Raw genomic sequence first — 24,129 nt, forward strand, 5'->3', positions numbered from 1 at the left:
AAGCTAGACGAAGAGAATTCTTTTCTGGCATGGAAGGGCTCTCCAGTTCAGGATGAATGACCTATTTTGCTAGAGGGGATAGAATGAGGACTAAATTTCAATAAACGACAATGCAGGCTAAGAGGGTTCTGGGTTGTCTTTTAAAGAGACAAGATGACAAAACGAGTGTTAGTTTTGAAGTCAGAGAGGCCTGAGCCCAACTCCATGGTGCCCTGAGTCCTCTAACACCGGCCTGTTCCTACCTCCAGCCTGCTCTCAGGGCAGCATTCCAGCTGGACGTTGGGCATGTGCTCATCCTTTGCAAGCCTGTATATGTGTGTGTGGGGGGGGGGCAGGAGGGAGGGAGGTAGGGTTTGGGGGTGGTTTCCTTCAGCCTGGAATGCTTTTCTCTTCTTTTCCTTGAGTTCTTTGTGAGCTTTTTTGTTTGTCCTTCCAGGCTCAGCTAGAAGCTAATCACAGTGATAAACCAGACATGACTACCCCCCTTAAAATATATTCTCATTAATATATTCCCCTACTACAATATATATGCATATATATAGTACTGGAGTGCGTGTATGTGTGTGCGCACGTGCACGCTCCTAAGTCTTTGAGGACAGAGCCATACATCTTATTTGTCTTTCTGGCTCTTCCTACCCCTTCCCTCTGGGAATCATTATCTCTATGTGGTGGGAGGAGAGGGTCAGTCATTCAGTTTAGATTCTTGCAGAAGATGATAATTTACATAGTGAGGTAGCTATCAGAGCAGATTTCCTTTTTTAAGATTTTATTTTTTTAAGTAATCTCCACACCTAGTGCAGGGCTCGATCTCACAACCCCGAGATGGGGGTCACATGCTCCACCAACTGAGCCAACCAGGCGCGCCCTGAATTTCTTAACTCCTAAGAAAATATTAGTCAGTGCACCACCAAAAGCACAATTTCCTTTCCTTTTTATTGATTATCTTTTTAAATTCAGGACTTTCTTTTTTAAATTTTATTTATTTTTTAAAGATATTATTTTTAACTAATCTCTAGACCCAACATGGGGCTCGAACTTAACAACCCCAAGATAAAGAGTCTCATGCTCTACCAACGACTGAGACAGGGACCCCTTAAATCTTAATTATTTTATTAAGAATTATCTTCATGTGGATAAGTATTTATACTATGCCACTTTCTGGGTAACAAGAGGAGGTAAAGATACAGATATGTAATGGCTTATTTATCTACAGAGTATCTCTAAATAGATACAGAAGGTTATGGTAAACACTGGTTACTGGCAAGAGGAGAGCTGGGTGTCTAGCAGGCAGGGTGAGAAGGAGATTTTCACTGACAGCTTTTTATACTTTTTGGGGTTGAACCATACAAATTATTTCTCTTCATTCAAACTTAACCAATAATAATTTCAAGTCTGATGCTTTGAAGGGGCTGCTCATGTGGCTTATCACGGGGGAGTTACTGTCATATTAACACGGTTGAGAGAAAATAGAGTTTAAGTACTTGGTCAGCAAATGACACTGATGCAGTGAAGGGGAGGAAGTTCAAATCTGTTGTCTAATATCGCTTGGGTTTTATGATCATTTTCTATTTTTAAAATTCTTTTATTTTCTTCCCGATTCAATTAACACGTTTTTATTTAGTACTTACTCTCTGCCAGTAGTTGTCCTAGGAATTCTAGGAGATATAAAAGAAGCCTTCATGAAATAGTTTTTAAAGCTCTTGCCAAGTGTGGAGATCACTGTGGAATGGGGTGTCTTGGAAGCAGAGAGCCTTGAATTGAGGCTTGGAGAGCAAGGCAAGACTCAGAAAAATGAAAGGGGGCGGGCAGGCAGGAGGTGCTATGGGCCAGAAGAAATAGCTTGACTGGGGCATTCAGGGGGAAGAGAGAAATTGAGAATGGCCAAAGAGGCTAGAGTAACTTAGAAAGGCCTTAAAGGACAGGCAGAAAAGGTAGCCTTGGGGGTCCCTTGGGAGTGATAGACCCAAGAGAGAGAGGTAAGCTTGGTATTTGCATGTAAAGGAGAGAGAACTGAGAAACCAGATGCAAGACCATCCTTGTTGCAATAATCCGGATGTAAAATGATGAAGGTTTGGTTTAGAATTGCGGGAAGGGGGTAGGAGGCAGAGAGGAAAGAAAGAAATCCTGAGAGATTGCAAAGGAGGAAATACCAGGTCTTGATGGTAGGCTGGAGATGAGAAAGGGAGAAGGGTCTCACATAATTTCAATTTTTCTAGCTCGGGAGACCAGAAAAGGGACTCATTTTCATGTCTCTTTTTTTTCCTCACACACAATTTGACCCCCTCATGGTGTACTGTTGAAATATCAGTTACAAAGAGAATTAATTTAATTTTTCTATCAGAAACACATGTAGTCTTACTTGCTTTTAGCTCCATCACCTGCCTTGAATCTTGGCCAGCTTTGTTCTCCCAGAGCACTCATACCTCTATGATGTATGTGTGGTGTGTAGGTGTGTGCATCTTCCACTAGACCAGAAGTCCTCTGTGTGCAGGGGCCATGACATAGGCATAGTAAGTACTGCTAATTGTTGATGAAAATGAGACTTAAATAAAATCTAACACCAAAAAGCTTTCCAGAAATGGTTTTTTTTTAAATCATTTAAATTAAAATTTGCCAAATAAAAGCTTCCCTGCTCCAATCACTCAAACCACATGCCAGGTAAAGATCAAATAACCCTATTGTGATGGTGTTAGGGTCACACAGTTTTATTCCTCCGCTTAAGTGCTGTAATTCAGTTACAATAATGTGGCTTAAAAATACAATACCGTGTAATAATAAACACTGCTAATGGGGTCTAGAGTTAAATGAAACATTTCACATGTATTTTACACAAGTTACTGGACAGTGATTATTATTATTCTCACTTTAGAAGAGAGGAAGCAGGCACAGAGAGGTTACGAAATTTGCACAAGTTTACCCAGCTATAAAGTGTTGGCGCTGAGATTTGAACCTAGACAACTTGACCATGGAGTCCCCATCCCTAATAGCTCTACTCTGTTGCATATTTATCCAGCTCTTTCGGAGACCGAGATGTTATTTGAGGCAGATCAACCTTTTTGGGGGGAGAAGGGGACTTTCTCACCCAGTACTTTAAAGTGTTTTTCCTTTTTTATGGGGTATATCTTTAGACGTAAGCATGGAAGTAAGAAATAGAATATTTGAATTGTTTTCAGAAATGTACAACAGTAAAGGAATAACTCCAGCAATAATAGCATTTTACGGACCCTTTACCTGGAACCGAAATAATATCCCCCTCCCCTCATTTTTATTAAAAGCCTTGCTTTATTTGGAAACTCTTAAAATAAGTGGTCATATGATTAAAAAAAAAGCAGCGGCGCGCCCCCTCCCCCGCGGCCGGGCGCAGCTGTCCGCACCTCCCCCGCGCCCCGCCGCCCGCATTCCAACTGTCTGAGGTCACGGGCCGCCGCCGCCGCCTCCCCGGATCCGCCCCGCCCGCCCGGCCCAGGGGGAGGGACGCCCGGCCCGGCCGCTCCGCTGCTCCGGCCGCGCGTCCCGTGCCCCGTCTGTTCGTCCGTCCGTCCGTCTGTCCTCCTGCCACTCCAGCCCCCGCCCGGTTCCTTTGTGCGGCGCTCCCGGCCGGCCGGTCCCACCTCCAGGCCTTTCCCGTCACCGCCGCCGCCACCGCCGCCGGACTCTGCCCAGGGGAATGGTCTGCCGGCCGAGGTTTGGGAGACAGGAAGTGAGGCGCGCAAACCCCATGAGCGCGCCGCGGCGCGGGCTGGCGTGCGGGCGCGGCTGTGGCTGCCGCGCGGCGGGACCCCGGGAGGCGGGCCGCTGAGCGGGGCGCGCGGCCCCGAGGATGCGGGAGCGGGAGCAGGTGAGGGCGCGGGGCCCCGGCCGAAGGGCGGGCGCTGGGGCCGAGCGGTGGGGTGTGTCCGCCAGCGGGGACCCCGGAGCGCGTCGGCCAGCCTTGGAGTCCCTCCCGGAGGATGGGTCCCGGCTTCCAGACCCGTGGCAGGAGCGTTAACAAAGAGAAAAGTCTTCCCTTTCCAGGTCTCCGTGATCTAGTTGAGTTCATTTCTAAAAGGGGTCTTGAACTTCTATTCTGAACTCCTTGGCTGCTTGTTGCGGCTTAATTCTGGATCAGGGTTTTAACAGTCTTAGGCATATTTTTGCCTCTCGGTATATTAAATGAGAAATGTGCCAGATAACTTTGGCGAGAAGGCGAGTAGGGAAGGATTGTTTGGTGATGACTTGTTTTTGGAGTAAAGAGTGTTTACTCTGGAAAAAAGAATTCTTGGGTCTGCAAATTCCGACTTGTGATTTCTGCAAATCCTGATTAGATTGGCCGCTCTTGGCATGCACGTCTTTTCTTTTATGCTGAGAAAGCCTTATAATAATAGCGTATACTCACAAACATATTCAAAACACTGTGTGCTCTGACAACCGCTGTATGCCTGATTAGTTGCTGACAGATTTTTTTTTTAACTTTGGGATATGACAGTAATTTTACTCTGATAATAGTTGTTTTGTTTCTAGGGTATTTTATTCTCGAGTATTTACGCATATTGTCCATGAGAAATATGTTTGATTTAATACTATAGATCTATATATTACTCTAAAGATGTCATATATTCTGTGATTACAGTATCAGTGGCAAAATTACATGTGGGGAGGATCTTGGCAGCAAGGGGGGAAACGACAGGATTCAGAGTTACAGTGTATTTGAGAAAGTTTTGAAAGGGAATGTGGAAACATTAAAATGAATTCACAAATATGAGACTGCCTTTTGACAAGTGGAAGAGAACTTAACATGTGTCCCTTATTACATAACAGGATGGTTTTGTAGAGAAAGTATTTGCTAGTTTTTTTCCTTCACAAGCAAATTATGAATTATCTCTTTAGTAGATGTTATAATTTCAGAACTTTCAAATTATTGCATATTTTTTTAAAAGATTTTATTTATTTATTTATTTATTTTTTTTTTAAGAGTTTATTTATTTATTTGAGACAGAGAGAATGAGAGACAGAGAGCATGAGAGGGAGGGGGGTCAGAGGGAGAAGCAGACTCCCTGCCGAGCAGGGAGCCCGATGCGGGACTCGATCCCGGGACTCCAGGATCATGACCTGAGCCGAAGGCAGTCGCTTAACCAACTGAGCCACCCAGGCGCCCAAAAGATTTTATTTATTTGACAGAGAGCACAAGTAGGCAGAGCGGCAGGCAGAGGGAGAGGGAGAAGCAGGCTTCCTGCTGAGCAGGGAGCCCTACGTGGGGCTCTATCCCAGGCCCCTCCAGTCATGACCTGAGCAGAAGTTAGACGCTTAACCGACTGAGCAGCCCAGGCTACGCTATTGCATATTATTTTACACTGAGCCCCCCAGGAGCCGCTATTCCATATTATTTTACATCTGAAACAGACCCCCCCAAAAAGCAACTTATATTTCTACTCCATTTGAACATTAATAACTTTGACATGATTTGCTAGTGAAAACTGTATATAACAGAAAATTAAAAGGTGTAAATCATTGATAATTTTCTAACTTATTAAACAGTATTAACACAGTAGGTTTTATATAAATAAGCAAAAAGCAAGCTATTCTTGTGGATGGATCTTGGGGAAAAATGCACCCTGACATCCACATTCACCCCTCAATCTTTTCTGTTACATTATAAAATCTACCTAAGAGAAAACATTGGCTTTTCTTTATCTCTGATGCAGTAAAACATTTCAAATCCCAGGAACAACTGAAAATTTTACTCTGCTTAATCAGAGCTTAAGTTAATAATTAAGTTATATAGTATAATACCTACTGCCTTCAAGACCTAGGTCTATCTTTGTAATGAAGAGTCTACCATATTTGAACACTCAATACAAATACTCATCTTTCCTCTGCATAAATGCAGTATCTTGTCTCTTCATCACACTACTTAATCTGTCCCGTTTTTTGTTAACCATAATTTGTATGTAAAATTGAAATCCACCACCTCATCTCATGAAAGGTATTTAATAGTATATGTGGTGTGGTATGTTACATACATATAATCTTTTAACATTTGTATTATACAAACACTGATAGCTTATCAGGCAATTTTCTGGTCAAAAGCTTATTTAAAGTTCTCATTTCTTGATTTTTTTTTTTTTTTTCATTTTGCCCCACTAATTTTAACCCTAACTAACCAAGGGCATTGAAAACTGCAGGTGGAGACCATATCTTTTTATAATATTACCCCCCTTAGTATGGTGCTTTTACTTATAGAAGGTACTCAGCAAAAAACAGTGCTTTAAGTAGTCCTGGTTTTTTCCTTTGGCCTTCTTCCTCTAGTCCTTGTTTTTAACTTTTATTTTTCTGGCTACCTGGGCATAACCAGAACTCCAAAGGCAAAAAAAACAAAACACAAACAACAAAAGCAAGAACACAAACAGAGAAAACCGTGGTGCGGTCCTTACTAGAGATACAGCCATGTATATAATTATAGCATGCATGTAATCTCCTTAAGGGCAGCGACGGCTTAAGGTTCGTCTTAGATTTCTCACACTGCCCACTACGCTGCCTTGTACTCAGAGACGCAATACACTTTTGTGGAGTGGAATTACTTAATGTTAACTCTGGCAAAGCCTAGTGAAATAGCTACTCTCTATTCTCTAGTTCTGCCATACTCCAACCCTGTGTGCCCATCACCTCTGAAACCGAGACGCAGTCAGGAAAGCGGAAAAGAGCAGAATGGGAATGAGGAACCTGGGATCCATTCCCAGCTCAGCCCATCCCCGTGTGAAGCTGAGAAAGTCGCTTCTTTCGAGGCCTGGGTTCTGTGTCTCCCAGATGAGAGGACTGGGGGCGGACTCTGCCCCTCCGCGCGGTTCCCCGCCCAAGTTCAGGGTAGCCAGCCACAGCCACGGCCGAGCCTCGCTGAACGACTCGTCTTCTGGGGCAGCCTCTACTCAGAAAAAAACAAAAACAAACCCCCAAAGGGTAGGAACCCTCCCGGGATTTTGTTGACTCGTTTAGGGGGAAAAAAACCCAGGCAGTGTACAAAACCCCAGCCGCCGCTCACGCTGTTTGCTCCAGCCCAGGAGTTACCAGGTGTGTTTAAAAACGTTGTAAATCACGTATGGGGGGTGGAGGTGTCCTGAGGCTCCAAACAGGGAACCAAACGGACCCCGCCCAGACCCCTCCACCTCCTGTGGGTCTCGAGCTGGGTTCTTTAAACGTTCCCTCCGGGGGCAGCGGGAGCCAGTCCTTCGTTAGCTCGTCCGTCTGGAAACGCGGCGGCGGGCGGAGAGTTCCGGGACTTCTGAGGCTGCGCTTTGGCCGGGCAACGCCGCCGGCTTTTCGGCGGGGAGGACGCGGTGGAGGGAGTCGGAGCAGAGTTCTCCGCTGCTCCTCCTGCTTCGGGGGCTTGCTGAGCCGGGTCCGCCCCTCGTTAATCCAGGATGGCGTTTAAGACTTCTTCCGCCTCGGTTTCTGGGCCGCGGCCCTGCTCCGCTGAAGGCCCACCGCCTCTCAGGCGTCCCCACCTGTTGGGAAGCCGGGACCACGGTTTTCAGAACGTCCCCGCTTCTGGTGGTAATCGGGTAACAAGCATTGGTAGGGTCTTTATGACTTGTCAATCAATTTGGTGACGTAAATGTTTATAAAGCAGAAACAGCCCTACCAGTGCTTGCTAAGCGTTTCACCTCGCTTGAACCTCACAGTTGCCATATGTTACAGGGGATTATTCCTCCCCTTTGGGTTCAGGGTTCATTTGTCTAATGGGGTTTAGACTTTCACTGAGGGCTTTTGGAGGTGTTTTGCTGTTATCTCCCATAAGGGCAAAAGAACCCGGACACTTGGCGTCTTAGGGAGCCGAAAAAATTAACTATAAAAAACAAAACTTTAACGTAGAACCATACTAATGCTAGCTACTAAATTTGGCGGTACGGTAGTGCCAGCCACTGTCTGGTTTAATCCCGAAGATAGCCGTAGGTGGTTATCGCTATTTGTAGGGTTCAATGAGGGGTGGAGTCTGACCCAGGGGCTAAGGCAGTGCGATGATAAACTTCCTCACTGCCTCCCAGATCCTGTTCAGGCCTTCTTTTTCCAGGAGACCCGGAAAGCTTATTCTTTGGATACAGCTTTCATGATTTTTATTTTTATTTTTTAAGATTTTATTTATTTATTTGACAGAGAGAGACACAGCGGGAGAGGGAACACAAGCAGGGGGAGTGGGAGAGGGAGAAGCAGGCCTCCCGCGGAGCAGGGAGCCCGACGCCGGGCTCGATCCCAGGACCCTGTAATCATGACCTGAGCCGAAGGCAGACGCTTAACCATCTGAGCCACCCAGGTGCCCCCATGATTTTTATTTTTTTTAAAAAACTCAGAGGCGGCCGGGGAGGGGGATAAAAATAAAAACTCCGTTCGGAAGTTGCTATTGCCCCTGTAATTGGTATTCCTCTTTCCTCAGCACTGGCGTGGATGCTCCCTTCACCCGGCCTTTGGGGACTCAGTTGCTTTTTGATGGCGGCAGCCGCTGCTGGGTGAGCGGCCGGAGACTGTGCAGTACTCCTCCCGTCGGGAGAGGATCGCTTTCTCCCGCCATCACCACCTCCGCGTTGGTGGCGGGGCTTTTCCCTCTTTAACCTCTCCGCCACGCTCGAAGGGACGAGAAGATGCCACTGCCATTTGGATTGAAACTAAAACGCACCCGGCGCTACACCGTGTCCAGCAAGAGCTGCCTGGTTGCCCGCATCCAGCTGCTCAATAACGAATTTGTGGAGTTCACGCTGTCTGTGGAGAGCACTGGCCAGGAGAGCCTGGAAGCTGTGGCCCAAAGACTGGAGCTGCGGGAGGTGAGCCCCCCCTTCCCCCCCCCCCCAAAAAAGGCTGCAGGCTTCTCTAGCCTAGCTTTGTGCCTTCTTCCTTCCCAGACATTTTAATGCATGCTGGCTCTGTGTTCTCCAAGTATGTCGCTGGCCATGATGTCCAAGTCTGCAAGCCCCCCTCCCTGTGAAGAAGGAATAGATACAGAGCAAGAGGTCTTTCTTTGGGTGGGCCCCATAAGATCACTAATAGTGCTGAGTTTTGAAAATGCTTATATTTATTCCCATAAAATGTAATCCAAAATCCAATAGTAATGCGTTTAGGATTGTCCAAGTTCCTTTTTCCCTTTCTTTTTTTTTTTTTTTTTAAAGATTTTATTTATTTGACAGAGAGAGACACAGCGAGAGAGGGAACACAAGCAGAGGGAGTGGGAGGGGGAGAAGCAGGCCTCCCGCTGAGCAGGGAGCCCGATGTGGGACTCGATCCCAGGACCCTGGGATCATGACCTGAGCCGAAGGCAGACGCTTAACGACTGAGCCACCCAGGCGCCCCTTCCCTTTCTTTTTTAAGATTTTTTAAATTTATTTGAGAGAGAGAGAGTGTGCATGAGCAGGGGGGAGGGGCAGAGGGAGAGGGAGAAGCTGACTCCCTGCTCAGCAGGGAGCATGATCCCTTGCTTGATCCCAGGATCCTGAGATCATGACCTGAGCTGCAGGCAGACGCTTAACCAAATGAACCACCCAGGAGCCCCCCAAGTTCCCCTTTTCTAATAGAATCCCAAATGCGTCATCCTGACCTAGTACAGTTTACTGATTTCATTCATTCATTCAACATTCCTTGACTATTTTGCACAGGCCACACCAAGATTGTAAAGACATATTGTCTGAGTTTGAATTCTGGTTTCTTCACCAACTGGTTGTTTAACCTTGGATGAGTTATGTGACTTTCTGGGATCTAGTTCCCTCATCTGAACCATGGGGATAACAGTGGTGCCTAATGCTCAAGAGTGGTTGTGTGATTTAAAGTGCATGTAAAGCCAACCCCCCCCACCTTTTTTAACTTTGTCCTTTTTTTTTTTTTAAGTTATTTTTTTAGTAATCTCTATACCCATTGTAAGGCTTGAACCCACAACCGCAAGATCAAGTGTTGCATGCTCTTCCGACTGAGCCAGCTAGGTGCCCCAATGCTAAAGCTGTAACAACAGTCTGTTACAGCTATCATAGGGACGTTTGCCCTGGAAAACCCCTAATCTCGTCTGTAGGAAGTTGTAGAGTCCTCAGGGATCCACATAATGTCTTAAATTTAAAATGCTATGTAAGGCCTGTGAAGAAAAGGGCTCTAATTAAATGTAAGACCCTTCCTGTCTTTGGCTGCTTGGTTCTGGGATAAGAGAAAGATGGAGAAACTGGTTATTCCCTGTAAATGCCCAGGTTATATTCCTAACTGGAAATCCCATTGTTGTAGTTCATAAAATGTTAGGAATAGATAAACTGTGCCCCCGGTGACTATTCAGAATCATTTGATTATTTGATATTAAAGACCTGTTAGGTGCCAAGGACATATGTAGTAGGAGCTCATGCTAGTGTTGACACCAGTAAGAAAATGGGCTGATCATGCTATGATAGGGAAAGTAGAGGGTGCTATGGACAATAGGGAGAGGCAGCAGAGGGGAAAGGGATGGTGCAGGGTGGACTTGCTGAAGGCTGGAAAGACTGTTCCACCAAAGGAACTGCAGGCCAAAGACATGAGGCAGGTGTTCTACCTGGAGCCTCAGGTGGGGAGAGGAAAGGCTGAGAACAGGGCCACATAATGCTGGGTTTTTGTTAAAGGCTTTGAGTTTGTCATGAAAGTAGTAGGGAAGTTAGTGAAGGATTTTATTTTATTTTATTTTTTAATTTTATTTATTATTTTATTTATTTTTAAGTAATCTTCACACCCAACATGGGGCTTGAACTCACAACCCTGATATCAAGAGTCTTATGCTCTTCCGACTCAGCCACCCAAGTGCCCTATTAGTGAAGGATTTTATTTATTTATTTTTTATTTATTTTCTTTATTTTTAAAAAATATTTTATTTATTTATTTATTTATTTTTTTTTTTTTTTTAAAGATTTTATTTATTTATTTGAGAGAGAGAGAATGAGAGACAGAGAGCATGAGAAGGAGGAAGGTCAGAGGGAGAAGCAGACTCCCTGCCGAGCAGGGAGCCCGATGCGGGACTCGATCCCGGGACTCCAGGATCATGACCTGAGCCGAAGGCAGTCGCTTAACCAACTGAGCCACCCAGGCGCCCCAATATTTTATTTATTTATTTGACAGAGAGAGACACAGTGAGAGAGGGAACACAAGCAGGGGGAGTGAGAGAGGGAGAAGCAGGCTTCCCGCGGAGGAGGGAGCCCGATGTGGGGCTCGATCCCAGGACCCTGGGATCATGACCTGAGCTGAAGGCAGACGCTTAATGACTGAACCACCCAGGTGCCCCTATTTTTTATTTTTTTAAAAAGGATTTTATTTATTTATTTGACAGAGAGCAAGCACAGGCAGGGGGAGTGGCAGACAGAGGGAGAGGGAGAAGCAGGCTCCCCCTGACTGTGGGGCTCGATCCCAGGACCTTCAGAGCATGACCTGAGCCGAAGGCAGACGCTTAACCAACTGAGCCACCCAGGTTCACCTAGTGAAGGATTTTATTTATTTATTTATTTTTAAAGATTTTACTTATTTATTTGACAGAGCGAGAGAGACAGGGAGAGAGGGAACACAAGGAGGGGGAGCGGGAGAAGGAGAAGCAGGCTTCCCACTGAGCAAGGAGCCCGATGTGGGGCTCGATCCCAGGACCCCGAGAGCATGACCTGAGCCGAAGGCAGACACTTAACAACTGAGCCACCCAGGCACCCCTCCCCTAGTGAAGGATTTTAAACAGGGGGTTTGGTGTGATTGTTTTTGTGAAGAGTGGGCCTTCTGGAGAACGAGTAGAAAGGAGTAGTTGTGGTGCAGATGATAGTCACTTGGATCTGGATGGGGATGGAGAGAAGTGGCTGGAATCTGGAAATATTCAGGACCTACCTGCCAAGTGTGGAGAAGGGCTAGCCAGAGGGTTCCAGGTTGATACTCAGGTTTCCAGTAAATGGTGGAGCTTGTAACTGGGAGAGGAAGCATGAAAGGAAGAGCAGGTTTGAGGGGGATAGGGAGAGGTGTGTGGTGAGATCAGTTCTGGAAGTGCTCAGTGAGAGATGTGGGTTGGAGATGTTGCGCAGGCAGAGGCATGTGCAGGCTTGGAGCTCAGCTCGGGGTAAGGATTTGGGAATCATCAGTCTACATCAGTTCATCAAAGCTGGGAGAGGGCATGAGGCTGTCTAGGAGAGAGAGAGAAGACGTAGCCGACTCCTCGGGTTGAATAGAGGAGGCCAAGCCTTAGGAAGGAGCTAGAATGGAGCACCAAGAAGGAGAAAGGAAACTTTTTCTAAATTCACCGTATTTGAGCTGTGAAGAGTGACTTTTAAAAATGGAGGAACATTCGGGCGCCTGGGTGGCTCAGTTGGTTAAGCGACTGCCTTCGGCTCAGGTCATGATCCTGGAGTCCCAGGATCGAGTCCCGCATCGGGCTCCCTGCTCGGCAGGGAGTCTGCTTCTCCCTCTGACCCTCCCCCCTCTCATGCTCTCTCTATCTCGTTCTCTCTCAAATGAATAAATAAATCTTTAAAAAAAAAAAAAAATGGAGGAACATTATCCCCACAGGAAAATATTGCTATTCATTATAGCAACAGCCTCTCAGAGCTGTTGAAATTCTCTGCATATCATTCATTCTGAGTTTACACGTTTTCAAGAGAGGTTGTGAAAGCCTTTGTAGAATTTAAGGGGAATTAGGAAACTCTCTCTCCAGTTTGGAAGGTATATGTTACAGAGCTTGGATGGAGGTGATGAGACAAGAGGGTGTCAGCTGGGCACAACCACTCCCATGGGGCAGGGTAACCTTGATAGAATCAGCACAGTTTAGAGCAAGGGGTTCAAGCTTAAAAACCTATTGTCGGGATACCTGGGTGGCTCAGTTGGTTAAGCATCTGCCTTCGGCTCAGGTCATGATCCCAGGGTCCTGGGATCGAGCCCCACATCCAGCTCCCTGCTCAGTGGGGAGTCTGCTTCTCCCTCTCCCTGCCGCTCTGCCTACTTGTGCGCGCGCTCTTCTCTGTCTTTCTGTCAAATAAATAAATAAAAAATCTTAAAAACAAACAAACAAACCCAAAAACCTGTTGTCTTTGGGAGTAAGACGTGTTACCCCAGCTGACTGAGAAGGTTATATAAAAGCAGGATTCTAGTTTCATAATTTACAATGAGATATGGAACCACCAAGGGCCCTAAGTATGTGTGTTCTCTGGCCAGGCCATGTTCCCCTGTAGGCAGGCCACATGGGAGCCAGTGCAAGCTAGAAGTTGCTTGGTGAGCATGGAACCAGAGAATGAAACTGCCCTGAAAACCTTCCCTATCTTCATAAGGGGAATGGTGCTGCCTCCGGAACCAGACAGGTTCCTTTGAGTCCGGGTATCCTTTCTGGGCAATGCTTACGTGGGCACTGCCTTTATTTGCCTCTTGAGAAGACTCTTTAATAGAGTGGTTAAGACATTTGCAAGCTGAATCAGAAAAACTTGAGTTTGGACCCCAGTGCTGCCATTTGTTAGTTATGTGACCTATTATGTGATCCAGTCCAAGTGATACACCACATCGTCACATAATTCATAAATCAACCGTCCTGTCCACTTTATGCACATCTCTCCTTCATTTATAACAGTTCACATAGATGGAGATTTTTTATCTGCAAGAAGACAACACGAGACTGAAAAAGGAACTTTTACAATAAAAACATTTTTTAAAAAGTGATTTTGTCCAATTACATTTGGAATTGGAATTTTTCAAGTCCACTGTTTTTCATCTGTGGATTGGGGATAACGGTAATAGTAGTATCTACTTGATGGTGGCTGTGAGGATTTAGTATTAGATGAAAAACATTTGGCAGTGGGCTTGGTATGTGAGAAACTCTCAGTAAGGGTGTCTCTTCATTACTGTTGTAATTCGTGACTCCCATTTCCATGTTGTGGTAACTGACCAACTTCTCTTCAGATTAATTCTTTTGTAAATATCTTGTATTCTCTTACTAAGTGGAAAAAGCAGTGTTTATTCATAAAATGTTCTTATAGTAAAAACAAGTATAGTGGCCACTGGTAATCACACTTTTTATGTTACTAAACTTAAAATTTTAGTGTACCATTTTAATTTAGCAGTCATATTTGAATCTCTTTTTCATGCCACTGGAAATTAATTTGTACAGTGTCACTGCCTTCTTGCCCTCCCCCTCAAAAACAACAGAACTTTAGTAGGTTTTTACTTCTCTATTAGCCTGTTTCTTCCCTCTTGCTGTCAACCTATGATTAAAAACAAAAAAAGTTTTATGAAATTTTGGATTAAGTTTTTTTTTTTCTTTAGGGTATGTCTTTCTCAAGGATTCTTTTTATTTTTATTTTTTTTAAAGTAGGCTCCACGCCCAGCATGGAGACCAATGCGGGGCTTGGACTCATGACCCCAAGATCAAGACCTGAGCTGAGATCAAGAGTCGGACACTTAACCAATTGAGTGCCCCAAGCATTCTTTTTAAATCTTATATTACTTTTGATAATCATATTTTTATCATGTTGTCATGGGTTCTAATTAGATTCATTGCAAATTATTATTTCTTGTACAGGGTAACTTCCTTTATCATAAAGTCTTTATTCACCTTAATTCGCATGTGGTTGGTGGGATTTTTTAAATGTCCAGTTAGGAAATGGAACTTAAAACACCCTGGAAGCTTTTTTTTTTTTTTTTTTAAAGTACCCTCTATGCCCAAAATGGGGCTTAAACTGAGGACCTGAGATCAAGAGTCACATACTACCCTAGTGAACGAACCAGCCAGGTGCCCCAACCCTGGAGGCCTTTAAAAAAAAAAAACAACACAAATTTTATTTATTAGGTAATCCCTACCCCCAACATGGGGCTTGAACTCATGACCCTGAGATCAAGAGTCACATGCTCTACCAACTGAGCCAACCAGGAGCCCCTTCTGAAATTCATTTGAAGATGACTTTTTCATGTTTTTGCTGTGATACATTGATTATGTGTTAGTTTTATAACACTCAGCTATTTCTGAGTGTTTTGTGTGTGTATAGGCGAAGGGAGATCCTCACTGACTACAATATGGTGTACATACATAACTACAGTTTTAAAGTTGAGATCAATACTAAGCCATCAGGTGAAAAATCAAGCAAAATTTGCAAGTTCTTCCTGTGGCCTCTCATTTTAAGATTATAATTAGGCTTTGATATTTGGTTGCTCTGCGGTGGTTTATCACAGATCTTCAGAAAAAAAATTTAATGGTATTTGAAGTATATCACACATAAGTCAAATTTTTATTCTTTAGACTGTAAGCTCTATCAGAGTCTACTTAGTGTCTACTTAGTTTAAAAATTAAGGGTCTTGTTTTGAATTTACATTGATAAGCATAGGCAGTAGTTCAGTTAAGTCAGCCTTTATTTGCTATATGATTTTATTTCCTGGAGAGAGTTGAACATTTACAAACCTTTGAACACAGGTAAAAAAGTACCTTTTTCTTGAGAATTTTATTTCTTTTTCACTTTGTGGCTTCTTCTGAAACACTTAGAAAATGATCAGGCTTTAGGGACTCCCTGAGGTAAGATTGCTATATCAAGGCAATGTCAACTACTTTTGAACAGATTGTTCCCGTAATGCTTTCTGGCTGATGGGGAAACTTTTTGGCTAAGGGATTTGTTGGTATAGAGAGGGATCAAGCATATAATGCAAACCATTACTCTCAAGCACAACTTTAGAAAGTGTTCTTGGCCATCAGAGTGTTTTATTTTAAATTAGTGTCTTAGGTATTCCAAATATCCACTGACCTTATCTTGACTGTTATCTGAGTAGACCTCAAGAATTTCATGCGTATTTCCTTCTGCACTAGCTGTTTTCAGTTGGACTCTAAAAATAACTGAAGTATGTGTAAGGTAAAAAAGTATAACACCTGCAAACTTTTCAACCTTTTGGGCTGAATATTTATTTATTCAGGTATATAGGTTATAAATCAGATAAAATTGATGTATAGACAAGTATCAGTAAATATCTTTAGTTAGGTATATTGGACCATCTGAAGCAAATGTAAATTTTAGATTGGCCTCTCTACCTAGATAAAGAAAACTTTCCAAAGTAAAAAACTGATTAAAATGAGCAAGGATTTTTTGGTTTTCTGTTACTTTTTTTTTTTTTTAAGATTATTTTAAAGAGAATGTGAGTTAGTGGGGGGGGTGGCAGAGGGAGAAAGAGAATCTCGGGGACCCTGAGATCATGACCCAGGCTGAAATTAAGAGTCTCTTGCTTAATAGACTGAGCCACTCAAGTGCCCCAGATTTTCTGTTACTTTTTTCATTTGGTCTAGATAATTAAGAACTAGCCATATAGGGCTGCCTGGCTGGCTCAGTTGGAAGAACATGCAACTCTTGATTTTGGGGTCATGGGTTTGAGCCCCATGTTGGGTGTAGAGATTACTAAAAAAATAAATAAAATAAAATAAAAAACCCAGCTATATAAATAAGTAGAGGAATTATAAATACAAACATGTAAATGTTAATGCATTTTAATATAAGTAACATCACACAAGTTATTACAGAATTTCAACTATCACTTAATTTCTAATAAATTTAAGGGCTAATAGTGGGAGATGTTTTTCTCCCAGTATTGGATTTTCTACTTCAGAGATGTTAGGGAGGTCCTTGAGTCTCTCTCACCAACAATCTGCCACAGTCGTGTAGTCTCATCACCATATGGAATTAAGCATGAATTTATTCATGTGCGGAGGTTTGTGAGTTACAAAATGGTGGGTGTAGGGAACTGATGGTGTTTTGGGGATCTCACTAAGTTCTGTCATTGCCTTTGATGTATAAAGTTTCAGATTTCATTCCTTATAATACTAAAAGTTTTAGTGGCTTTCTGCTGCCCTCCTTCTGGGTGGATGAACATTATTGTGCTGGAAGCTTAATATGCCTTATCGCATTTAATCCTCACGTGGAATTAGGCATTACTTTCTCATTTTAAAATGTGGAAACAGAAGTTCTGAAAAATTGGGTGATTTGCTCCGCTAATCTGGGTGATCACACAGCTAATAAGCAGAAGAGTCGGAATTTGAGTTTGTATCTGTCAGACTAATGCTTGACCTTTGACTTTTAAAGTTATAGAGATCATGGCGCCTTTAGAATCTGACAAAAATGCAGAATTTTGCGTAGAATTTCAGGTGGTTCATGGATGCCCCTTCTGCCAATTCATTTATGAGCCAGGCTGTGGGCATAGAAGACTCTTATAAATGAGGCAGTCTTTCCCCTGCTCTCAGCTTAACCTTTCTTTTCTTTTTTTTTTGAAGATTTTAATTATTTGACAAAGATAGAGATAGAACCAACTGAGCCACCTAGGTGCCCCTTAGCTTAACCTTTCTTCTCTGATCTTTCTTTCTCCAGATGAAGGTGCTGGTAGGATAGAATATTTGTGAACAATTCAAGACCTTTGTATCTTTGGGAGAATAATTTGCCTCTTAAGTATATTCCTCCCCACCTGCACCCGCAAATGTCCTTTTTGAATGGTCTTTATCTTCAGATCTCAGGAAAGGACATTTGAGGTATTCGTTTCCTCACTGGGACATCTTACTCTTTTTTTTTTTTTTTTTTTGAAGGTTTTATTTTTAGGTAATCTCTACACCCAACATGGGGCTTGAACTTACAACCCCAAGATCAAGAGTCACATGCTCTACCAACTGAGCAGCCAGGTGCTCCAGGGACATCTTGCTCTTGAGGGAAAAGCTCCTTTCAAGGAGGAAAGGGAGGAGGTTGTGAGTGGGAGTTTCTTCATTACACCTCTGATCCACGTCAGTCTTCCTTACCAGACAGCACCTTTGTGCCCACCTAAGCAATGGTGTGTGACAATTTTTCAATGAACGAATGGATGACTCATTTATGCATTAGCCAAATTCACTGGCCAGTTGTTGAGCCCTATATTTCATTCTTCTTGTCAGAAATACACCCTGCATTGTGGTTATTATTTTTTTGTTGTTGTTAACAAGTCCTTTGCTCATATCACCTTTTTTTTTTTTTTAAAGTAGCTCTATGCCCAGTGTGGAGCCCAATGCGGGGCTTGAACTCCTGACCCTGAGATCAAGACCTGAGCTGAGGTCATGAGTTGGACGCTTAACCAACTGAGCCACCCAGGCCGTCCTCATACCGCTTTCTTTTTTTTTTTCTTTTTTTTTTTTTTTTAAAGATTTTATTTATTTATTTGAGACAGAGAGAATGAGAGACAGAGAGCATGAGAGGGAGGAGGGTCAGAGGGAGAAGCAGACTCCCCGCCGAGCAGGGAGCCCGATGCGGGACCCGATCCCGGGACTCCAGGACCATGACCTGAGCCGAAGGCAGTCACCCAACCAACTGAGCCACCCAGGCACCCCTCATACCGCTTTCTTAACAGTATGCTGGTTTAGCAAATATCTTCCTGTTTGGTTCTCCACAGTTTGTTCATACATAAATGTCACTTATATTTATTTTTTAATGCACTGACAGAATATTCAGAGGCAATTTAAATTCTCAAGACTTAGCTTAAGATGCTGATTTCACTAGAAGAAAATATGCATGTCACAAATCCTATATGGGAAGTAGCAACGTGTATTAGGGATAACTTTTCCATGCAGGGTTTGTGTACCTTTCTGTAGTAGATTGCCCAAATGAGATCACTAAAAGGTATGCAGGGTTTAGATTTATAAATAGGACAGCATAATTACGTTATTTTGAATGAGCTTTAACTGAGCAGGCTAAGAAAATATACCAAGTGATTTCATGCTGCCTGGTAGTGGCTCATTTTCTTTGTGAATATAAAAACAATTTGCCTTTGTTCAGTTGTGTTCCAGTTGTGTAGCTGGCTCAGGCTTTGACTTGACAAATTCATTTTGATGTCAAGTGAATTTTCAGCCAATTGAACTTTGTACCATTAGATTCAACTGTAGTTGGTAAAGCAAGGTTATGTGGGCAACAAGGTGGAGTTTTGGTGCCACATGAACTTGGGTTCAAATCCCTGCACACTACCTGTATGAACCAAGAAAACCAACTTAACTTCTCTGCATTTTGTTTCTTCCATGTGTGAGATGGTAGCACATGATAGTAAGAATGATGGCTGTTTACTGGGTACTAACTAGATGCCAGCACTGTACTAGGTGCTTTACCTATGTTTAGTTTATTCCTGAGTGTAATGGACTTCCTTCCTTCTCCCACCATCTCAGTGATGGAGTGGACCAAAGATGGACAGCGTCCAGACCAAGGGGAGGTCCTGATGCAGAACATTTGTTAACTGGCAACTCTGGGAGTTTTTTTTTTTTTTTTTAAGATTTTATTTATTTGAGAGAGAGAGAATGAGAGAGAGCAAGCACATGAGAGGGGGGAGGGTCAGAGGGAGAAGCAGACGCCCTGCCGAGCAGGGAGCCCGATGCGGGACTCGATCCAGGGACTCCAGGATCATGACCTGAGCCAAAGGCAGTCACTTAACCAACTGAGCCACCCAGGCGCCCTGGGAGTTTTTTTTTTTTAAGATTTTATTTATTTATTTGAGAGAGAGAGACACAGCAAGAGAGGGAACACAAGCAGGGGGAGTGGGAGAGGGAGAAGCAGGCTCCCCGCCGAGCAGGGAGCCCAACGCGGGCTCCATCCCAGGATGGATCATGACCTGAGCTGAAGGCAGACGCTTAACGACTGAGCCACCCAGGCGCCCCAACAACTGTTTTTTATTTATTTATTTATTATTATTTATTTTTATTTTTATTTTTTTAAAGATTTTATTTATTTATTTGACAGAGAGATAGACAGAAGAGCACAAGCAGAGGGAGCAGCAGAGGGAGAGGGAGAAGGAGGCTCTGCACTGAGCAGGGAACCCGACGCGGGACTCGATCCCAGGACCCTGAGATCATGACCTGAGCCAAAGGCAGACGCTTAACCATCTGAGCCACCCAGGCGCCCCCCAACAACTGTTTTTTAATGTAGAGTTATTTTTCTCTAGTCATTTCCATTTTTCTTTTTCATCATATAAATTCGCATTAGTTGAAATAATTTACCGAGGAGAAAATGGATTGGAGAAATATGACTTGAGGTGTTAATATGTTAAGTCATATCAGCCAATTAAGTTCAGAGCTACCCCTCTGAGAGTTAAGATATCCCTTATAACATCCTTTCTCTTCCTCCCAGAGTTTGGTGTGAATTATCTAGAAAATAACCTTAATTCTCATTCACTCCTATTTTGCACCAAAGGTAGTATTTAGAGAAGTACATATTTGACTTGTCTTTAGTTTTATGACTGGTACCTGTTTTGAAGTCAAATTTATGTTTGAATGACAATGTAAGGAAAAGAACACATAAATTCTATATTATAGTACGATAACATAAAGAAAAATGAATCATGTTTAATAATGACTGCATCTAAAATTATACAGTATTTGTATAATATGTCACCTACTACTAGAATGCAGACTTCACTGTACACTACTCTAGTCTTAGTCCCTGGCTGGGGCAACTAGCAGTGACAGCCCGCAACTAGAATTCAGGTCTTCGCTCCTGGTTTAGCATTTTCCCCTCAACACCACACTGCTTTTCTATTGAGCCATTTTCATTTTCCTAAAGAAAAGCAATCCGTGTTGGTATTTTCTTTTTTTTTTTTTTAAGATTTTATTTATTTATTTATTTGAGAGAGAGTGAGAGCACAAGCAGGGGGAGTGACAGAGGGAGCAGCCGAGGGAGGAGAGAGAGAGAAGCAGGCTCCCCGCTGAGCAGGGAGCCCAGTGCAGGGCTAGATCCCAGGACCCCGGGATCATTACCTGGGCCAAAGGCAGATGCTTAACCAGCTGAGCCACCCAGGAGCCCTAAGTGTTGGTGTTTTCTAATTATTTTAAAAGAAAATAGGGGTGCCTGGGTGGCTCAGGTGGTTAAGCATCTGCCTTTAGCTCAGGTCGTGATCCCAGGTGGGATCGAGCCCCACATTGGGCTCCTTGCTCAGCAGGGAGCCTGCTTCTCCCTCTCCCACTCCCCCTGCTTGTGCTCTCGCTCGCTCTCTCCCGCGCTCTCTCTCTCTGGCAAATAAATAAATAAAATCTTTTAAAAAAAAAGGAAATAATTTATTTAAAAGTTTTAAAAAATTATTTCTAATAATTTATTTTAAAAGGAAAGAAAGAAAAAGAACAGAAAAGTTACCAAAAACGAAACCTGGTTAGTGAAGGAAATAGTTAAGTATAGAATTTCCTATACTAAAGAAGGTGTAATATGAAATTTTATGCCATTTGGGGGGGACTTAAAACTGTGATAATAGGAGCTAATATTACTTGAGCACTTATTTTATGTGAGACACTTTTTTAAGTGCTTTGAATATTTTGCTTATTTTGGTCCGCAGCAATCCTTTGAGGGAGGCACTATTACACTCCTGTCCACTTCACAGATGGGTAACACAGGTGTGAAGGAACTTTGCTCATGCTTCCAGGGCAGAAAGCACAACTGGAGTAGTTCTTGCTCCGCTTTGATCAGCAGCTTTCTTCCCAGTGTGTAACTCTGGGCAGGTGACAGGTGGCCTGACCTGGAGTTGGTGCCTCTAAGGACAGCTTGGCGCAGTGCAACCTCCCAAATCTGATGGAGATTGTTTTAAGTACTCTTTTTTTTTTTTTTTAAAGATTTTATTTATTTATTTGAGAGAGAGAATGAGATAGAGAGAGAGAGCATGAGACGGGGGAGGGTCAGAGGGAGAAGCAGACTCCCTGCCAAGCAGGGAGCCCGATGCGGGACTCGATCCTGGGACTCCAGGATCATGACCTGAGCCGAAGGCAGTCGCTTAACCAACTGAGCCACCCAGGCGCCCTGTTTTAAGTACTCTTGAGATATTTGTTATCGTTTATTTTAATTACTACAATTTATTAGTTTGCTTAAAATATGTTTTTGAAGTTGCATGAGGCACAGAAAGATAAGCGTGAGAACAAACATAAATCATAATTAGGCCAGCAAGACACCACGGGGAATGCCTGAAGTGCTGAGGGCAGAGCTGTTTGATAGGGAACCTTCCATGAGCCTGTTGCCTGGCAGAGCTGGAAGTATCAGGCTGATGAAATGGATCCCAGGGGAATTCTCTGCTGAGAGATTTTTTCCAAAGCAGTAGCTCCTTGCACTGCTGTTGTTTGAACTTGGGAGTTTCTAGAGTCTGAATCTGCATCCAAACAAGAAAAGGTGGTAGAACCAGTGGGCCCATTGCAGTGCTTGCTGCATTCCCGGATGGAGCTGAATCACTGTGATTTAGCCACCATGCATGCAGGGGTGTTTCCAACTGTTCACAGCATTTCACACCACCCAAGTATTTCCACTCAGCTGTTTGTGAATTCCGAGCATGAAGACAGGGCCACTGTAAATTGTTACTCCATTTTTACTCTTCTGCAAGCCATGATTATCTTTACTGTCTGTTTGTCCATTGAGACTTTTATATTTCTTGAATATAGAATAATTGGATATGGGATAAATTGAATAGAGGATAACTCCTATTATCCTTAATAGCAAATACATATTTATTTCCAGATCATTCTCTTCTACAATAACAAAAGTATCTTATTTTATGTATATTAAATAGCACTTCTCAGAATAAAATGTAACTGGCATTATAGTATTTATTTATTTATTTATTTATTTATTTTAAAAGATTTTTTATTTATTTATTTGACACAGAGAGACACAGCGAGAGAGGGAACACAAGCAGGGGGAGTGAGAGAGGGAGAAGCAGGCTTCCCGTGGAGCAGGGAGCCTGATGCGGGGCTCGATCCCAGGACCCTGGGATCATGACCTGAGCCGAAGGCAGACGCTTAACGACTGAGCCACCCAGGCGCCCCTGGCATTATGGTATTTAAACAATTTAAAAATATTGAGTGTATATTTCTGAGTTGCACACCATTACTTAGTTAGGTACCCTTTGTGCCTTGGTCCTCAATGAAGAACATAGTTTAAAAGGAAATCCACTAAATCCTTAAGTGTGGCCTTTGTTAAGGGGAACCTTATAAATAAAAAAGGGAAAAAATCATTTTCTATATTAAAAAAGGAAACAGTTTTGCTCTTGGACCATTTGTATATATGGAAGAAATATTTGCTGTAACTAGAAAATCACCTTGTAAAATATGTGGAAAAAACAGTTATTTCATGTATGATGAAAGCATGAGTTTTGAATTTCGATTAATGAAGAAAACAAGTATAGTTTTTAAGAACTCTTTGGAGTTTATTCATGTGTATCTGTTTAGGATTTTAACCACAAGAAAAATTTTCTTGATTTTATAATCTTCGGATCTTTCATGGCAATACTAATTTAAGAACAGTGGAACTGTTGTATTTTTATTTTTTTTAAGGTAGTGGAAAATAGTTGGGTAATATTCTTTCAGGCAATAGAAATGAACATTGATTTGATTCTTCATTAAAATGTATTTAGGCCCATAATCATTTATAGTTCTAAAATTGAGTTCCCGGGGCACCTGGGTGGCTCAGTCAGTTAAGTGTCTGCTTTCAGCTCAGGTCATGAGGTCCTGGGATCGAGCCCCACGTTGGGCTCCCAGCTCAGCAGGGAATCTGCTTCTCCCTCTCCCCCCTCTGCTCATGCTCTCTCTCTCTCTCTTAAATAAATAAATAAATAAAATCTTAAAAAAAAGAAGACAGTTCATTTTTCTTAGAAAGTACAGTATAATATATTTTTTTAAAGTTTGTTTACTTTTTGTAAACTGCACCCAACGTGGGGCTCAAACTCAGGACCCTGAGATCAAGAGTCGCATGCTCTTCTGACTGAGCCAGCCAGGTGCCCCACAATATAACATATTTTTTGAAGAAGGAGCTTACTGTGTTTGGGGATCACTGTATTCTTTGTAGCATCTTATTGTCCAGGATAGTAAATAGAAAATATATGAGAGCTCACCTATGTAAGTAGTGATTCCATTTCATGCCTTGGACTTTCTTTCAATATATCCCTGAAATTAGCTTATCATTTGACTCTTTCCCTAGAAGTTAAATGCTGCAACAACAACAAAGATCTGGCCATTTGAGGAGTTCAGTTACATGGACTTCAGTTTAATAAAAGTTTGAGTGTAATGAGAAGACCAAAATGTACTTTTGATTGTTGTTTCCTTAGTCCTCATATGTGCTAGAGTATAGTGATGAAATAAAATAGATAAAACATTATTTGACCAAGGACAGAAGAAAATGGATCAAAATTAAACAGACAAGGGAGAAAACACTGTCTGCTTAAGGC

The 24,129-nt window shown here is 42.9% G+C and overlaps 1 protein-coding gene across 1 annotated transcript in view; it reads left to right on the top strand.

The window, feature by feature from the left end:
• The first annotated feature begins 3,758 nt into the window (after positions 1-3,758).
• The window catches only part of PTPN21 (protein tyrosine phosphatase non-receptor type 21), a 74,405-nt gene continuing 54,034 nt past the window's right edge, over positions 3,759-24,129 (top strand). Inside the window, exons 1-2 of the mRNA XM_021679805.1 lie at positions 3,759-3,838; positions 8,405-8,789. Of these exons, the coding sequence (XP_021535480.1) occupies positions 8,610-8,789 (180 nt within the window). The 5' untranslated portion in view covers positions 3,759-3,838; positions 8,405-8,609. The remainder of the gene's footprint in view (positions 3,839-8,404; positions 8,790-24,129) is intronic.

Source organism: Neomonachus schauinslandi, chromosome 9, assembly GCF_002201575.2.
Source record: "Neomonachus schauinslandi chromosome 9, ASM220157v2, whole genome shotgun sequence".
NCBI lineage: Eukaryota > Metazoa > Chordata > Mammalia > Carnivora > Phocidae > Neomonachus > Neomonachus schauinslandi.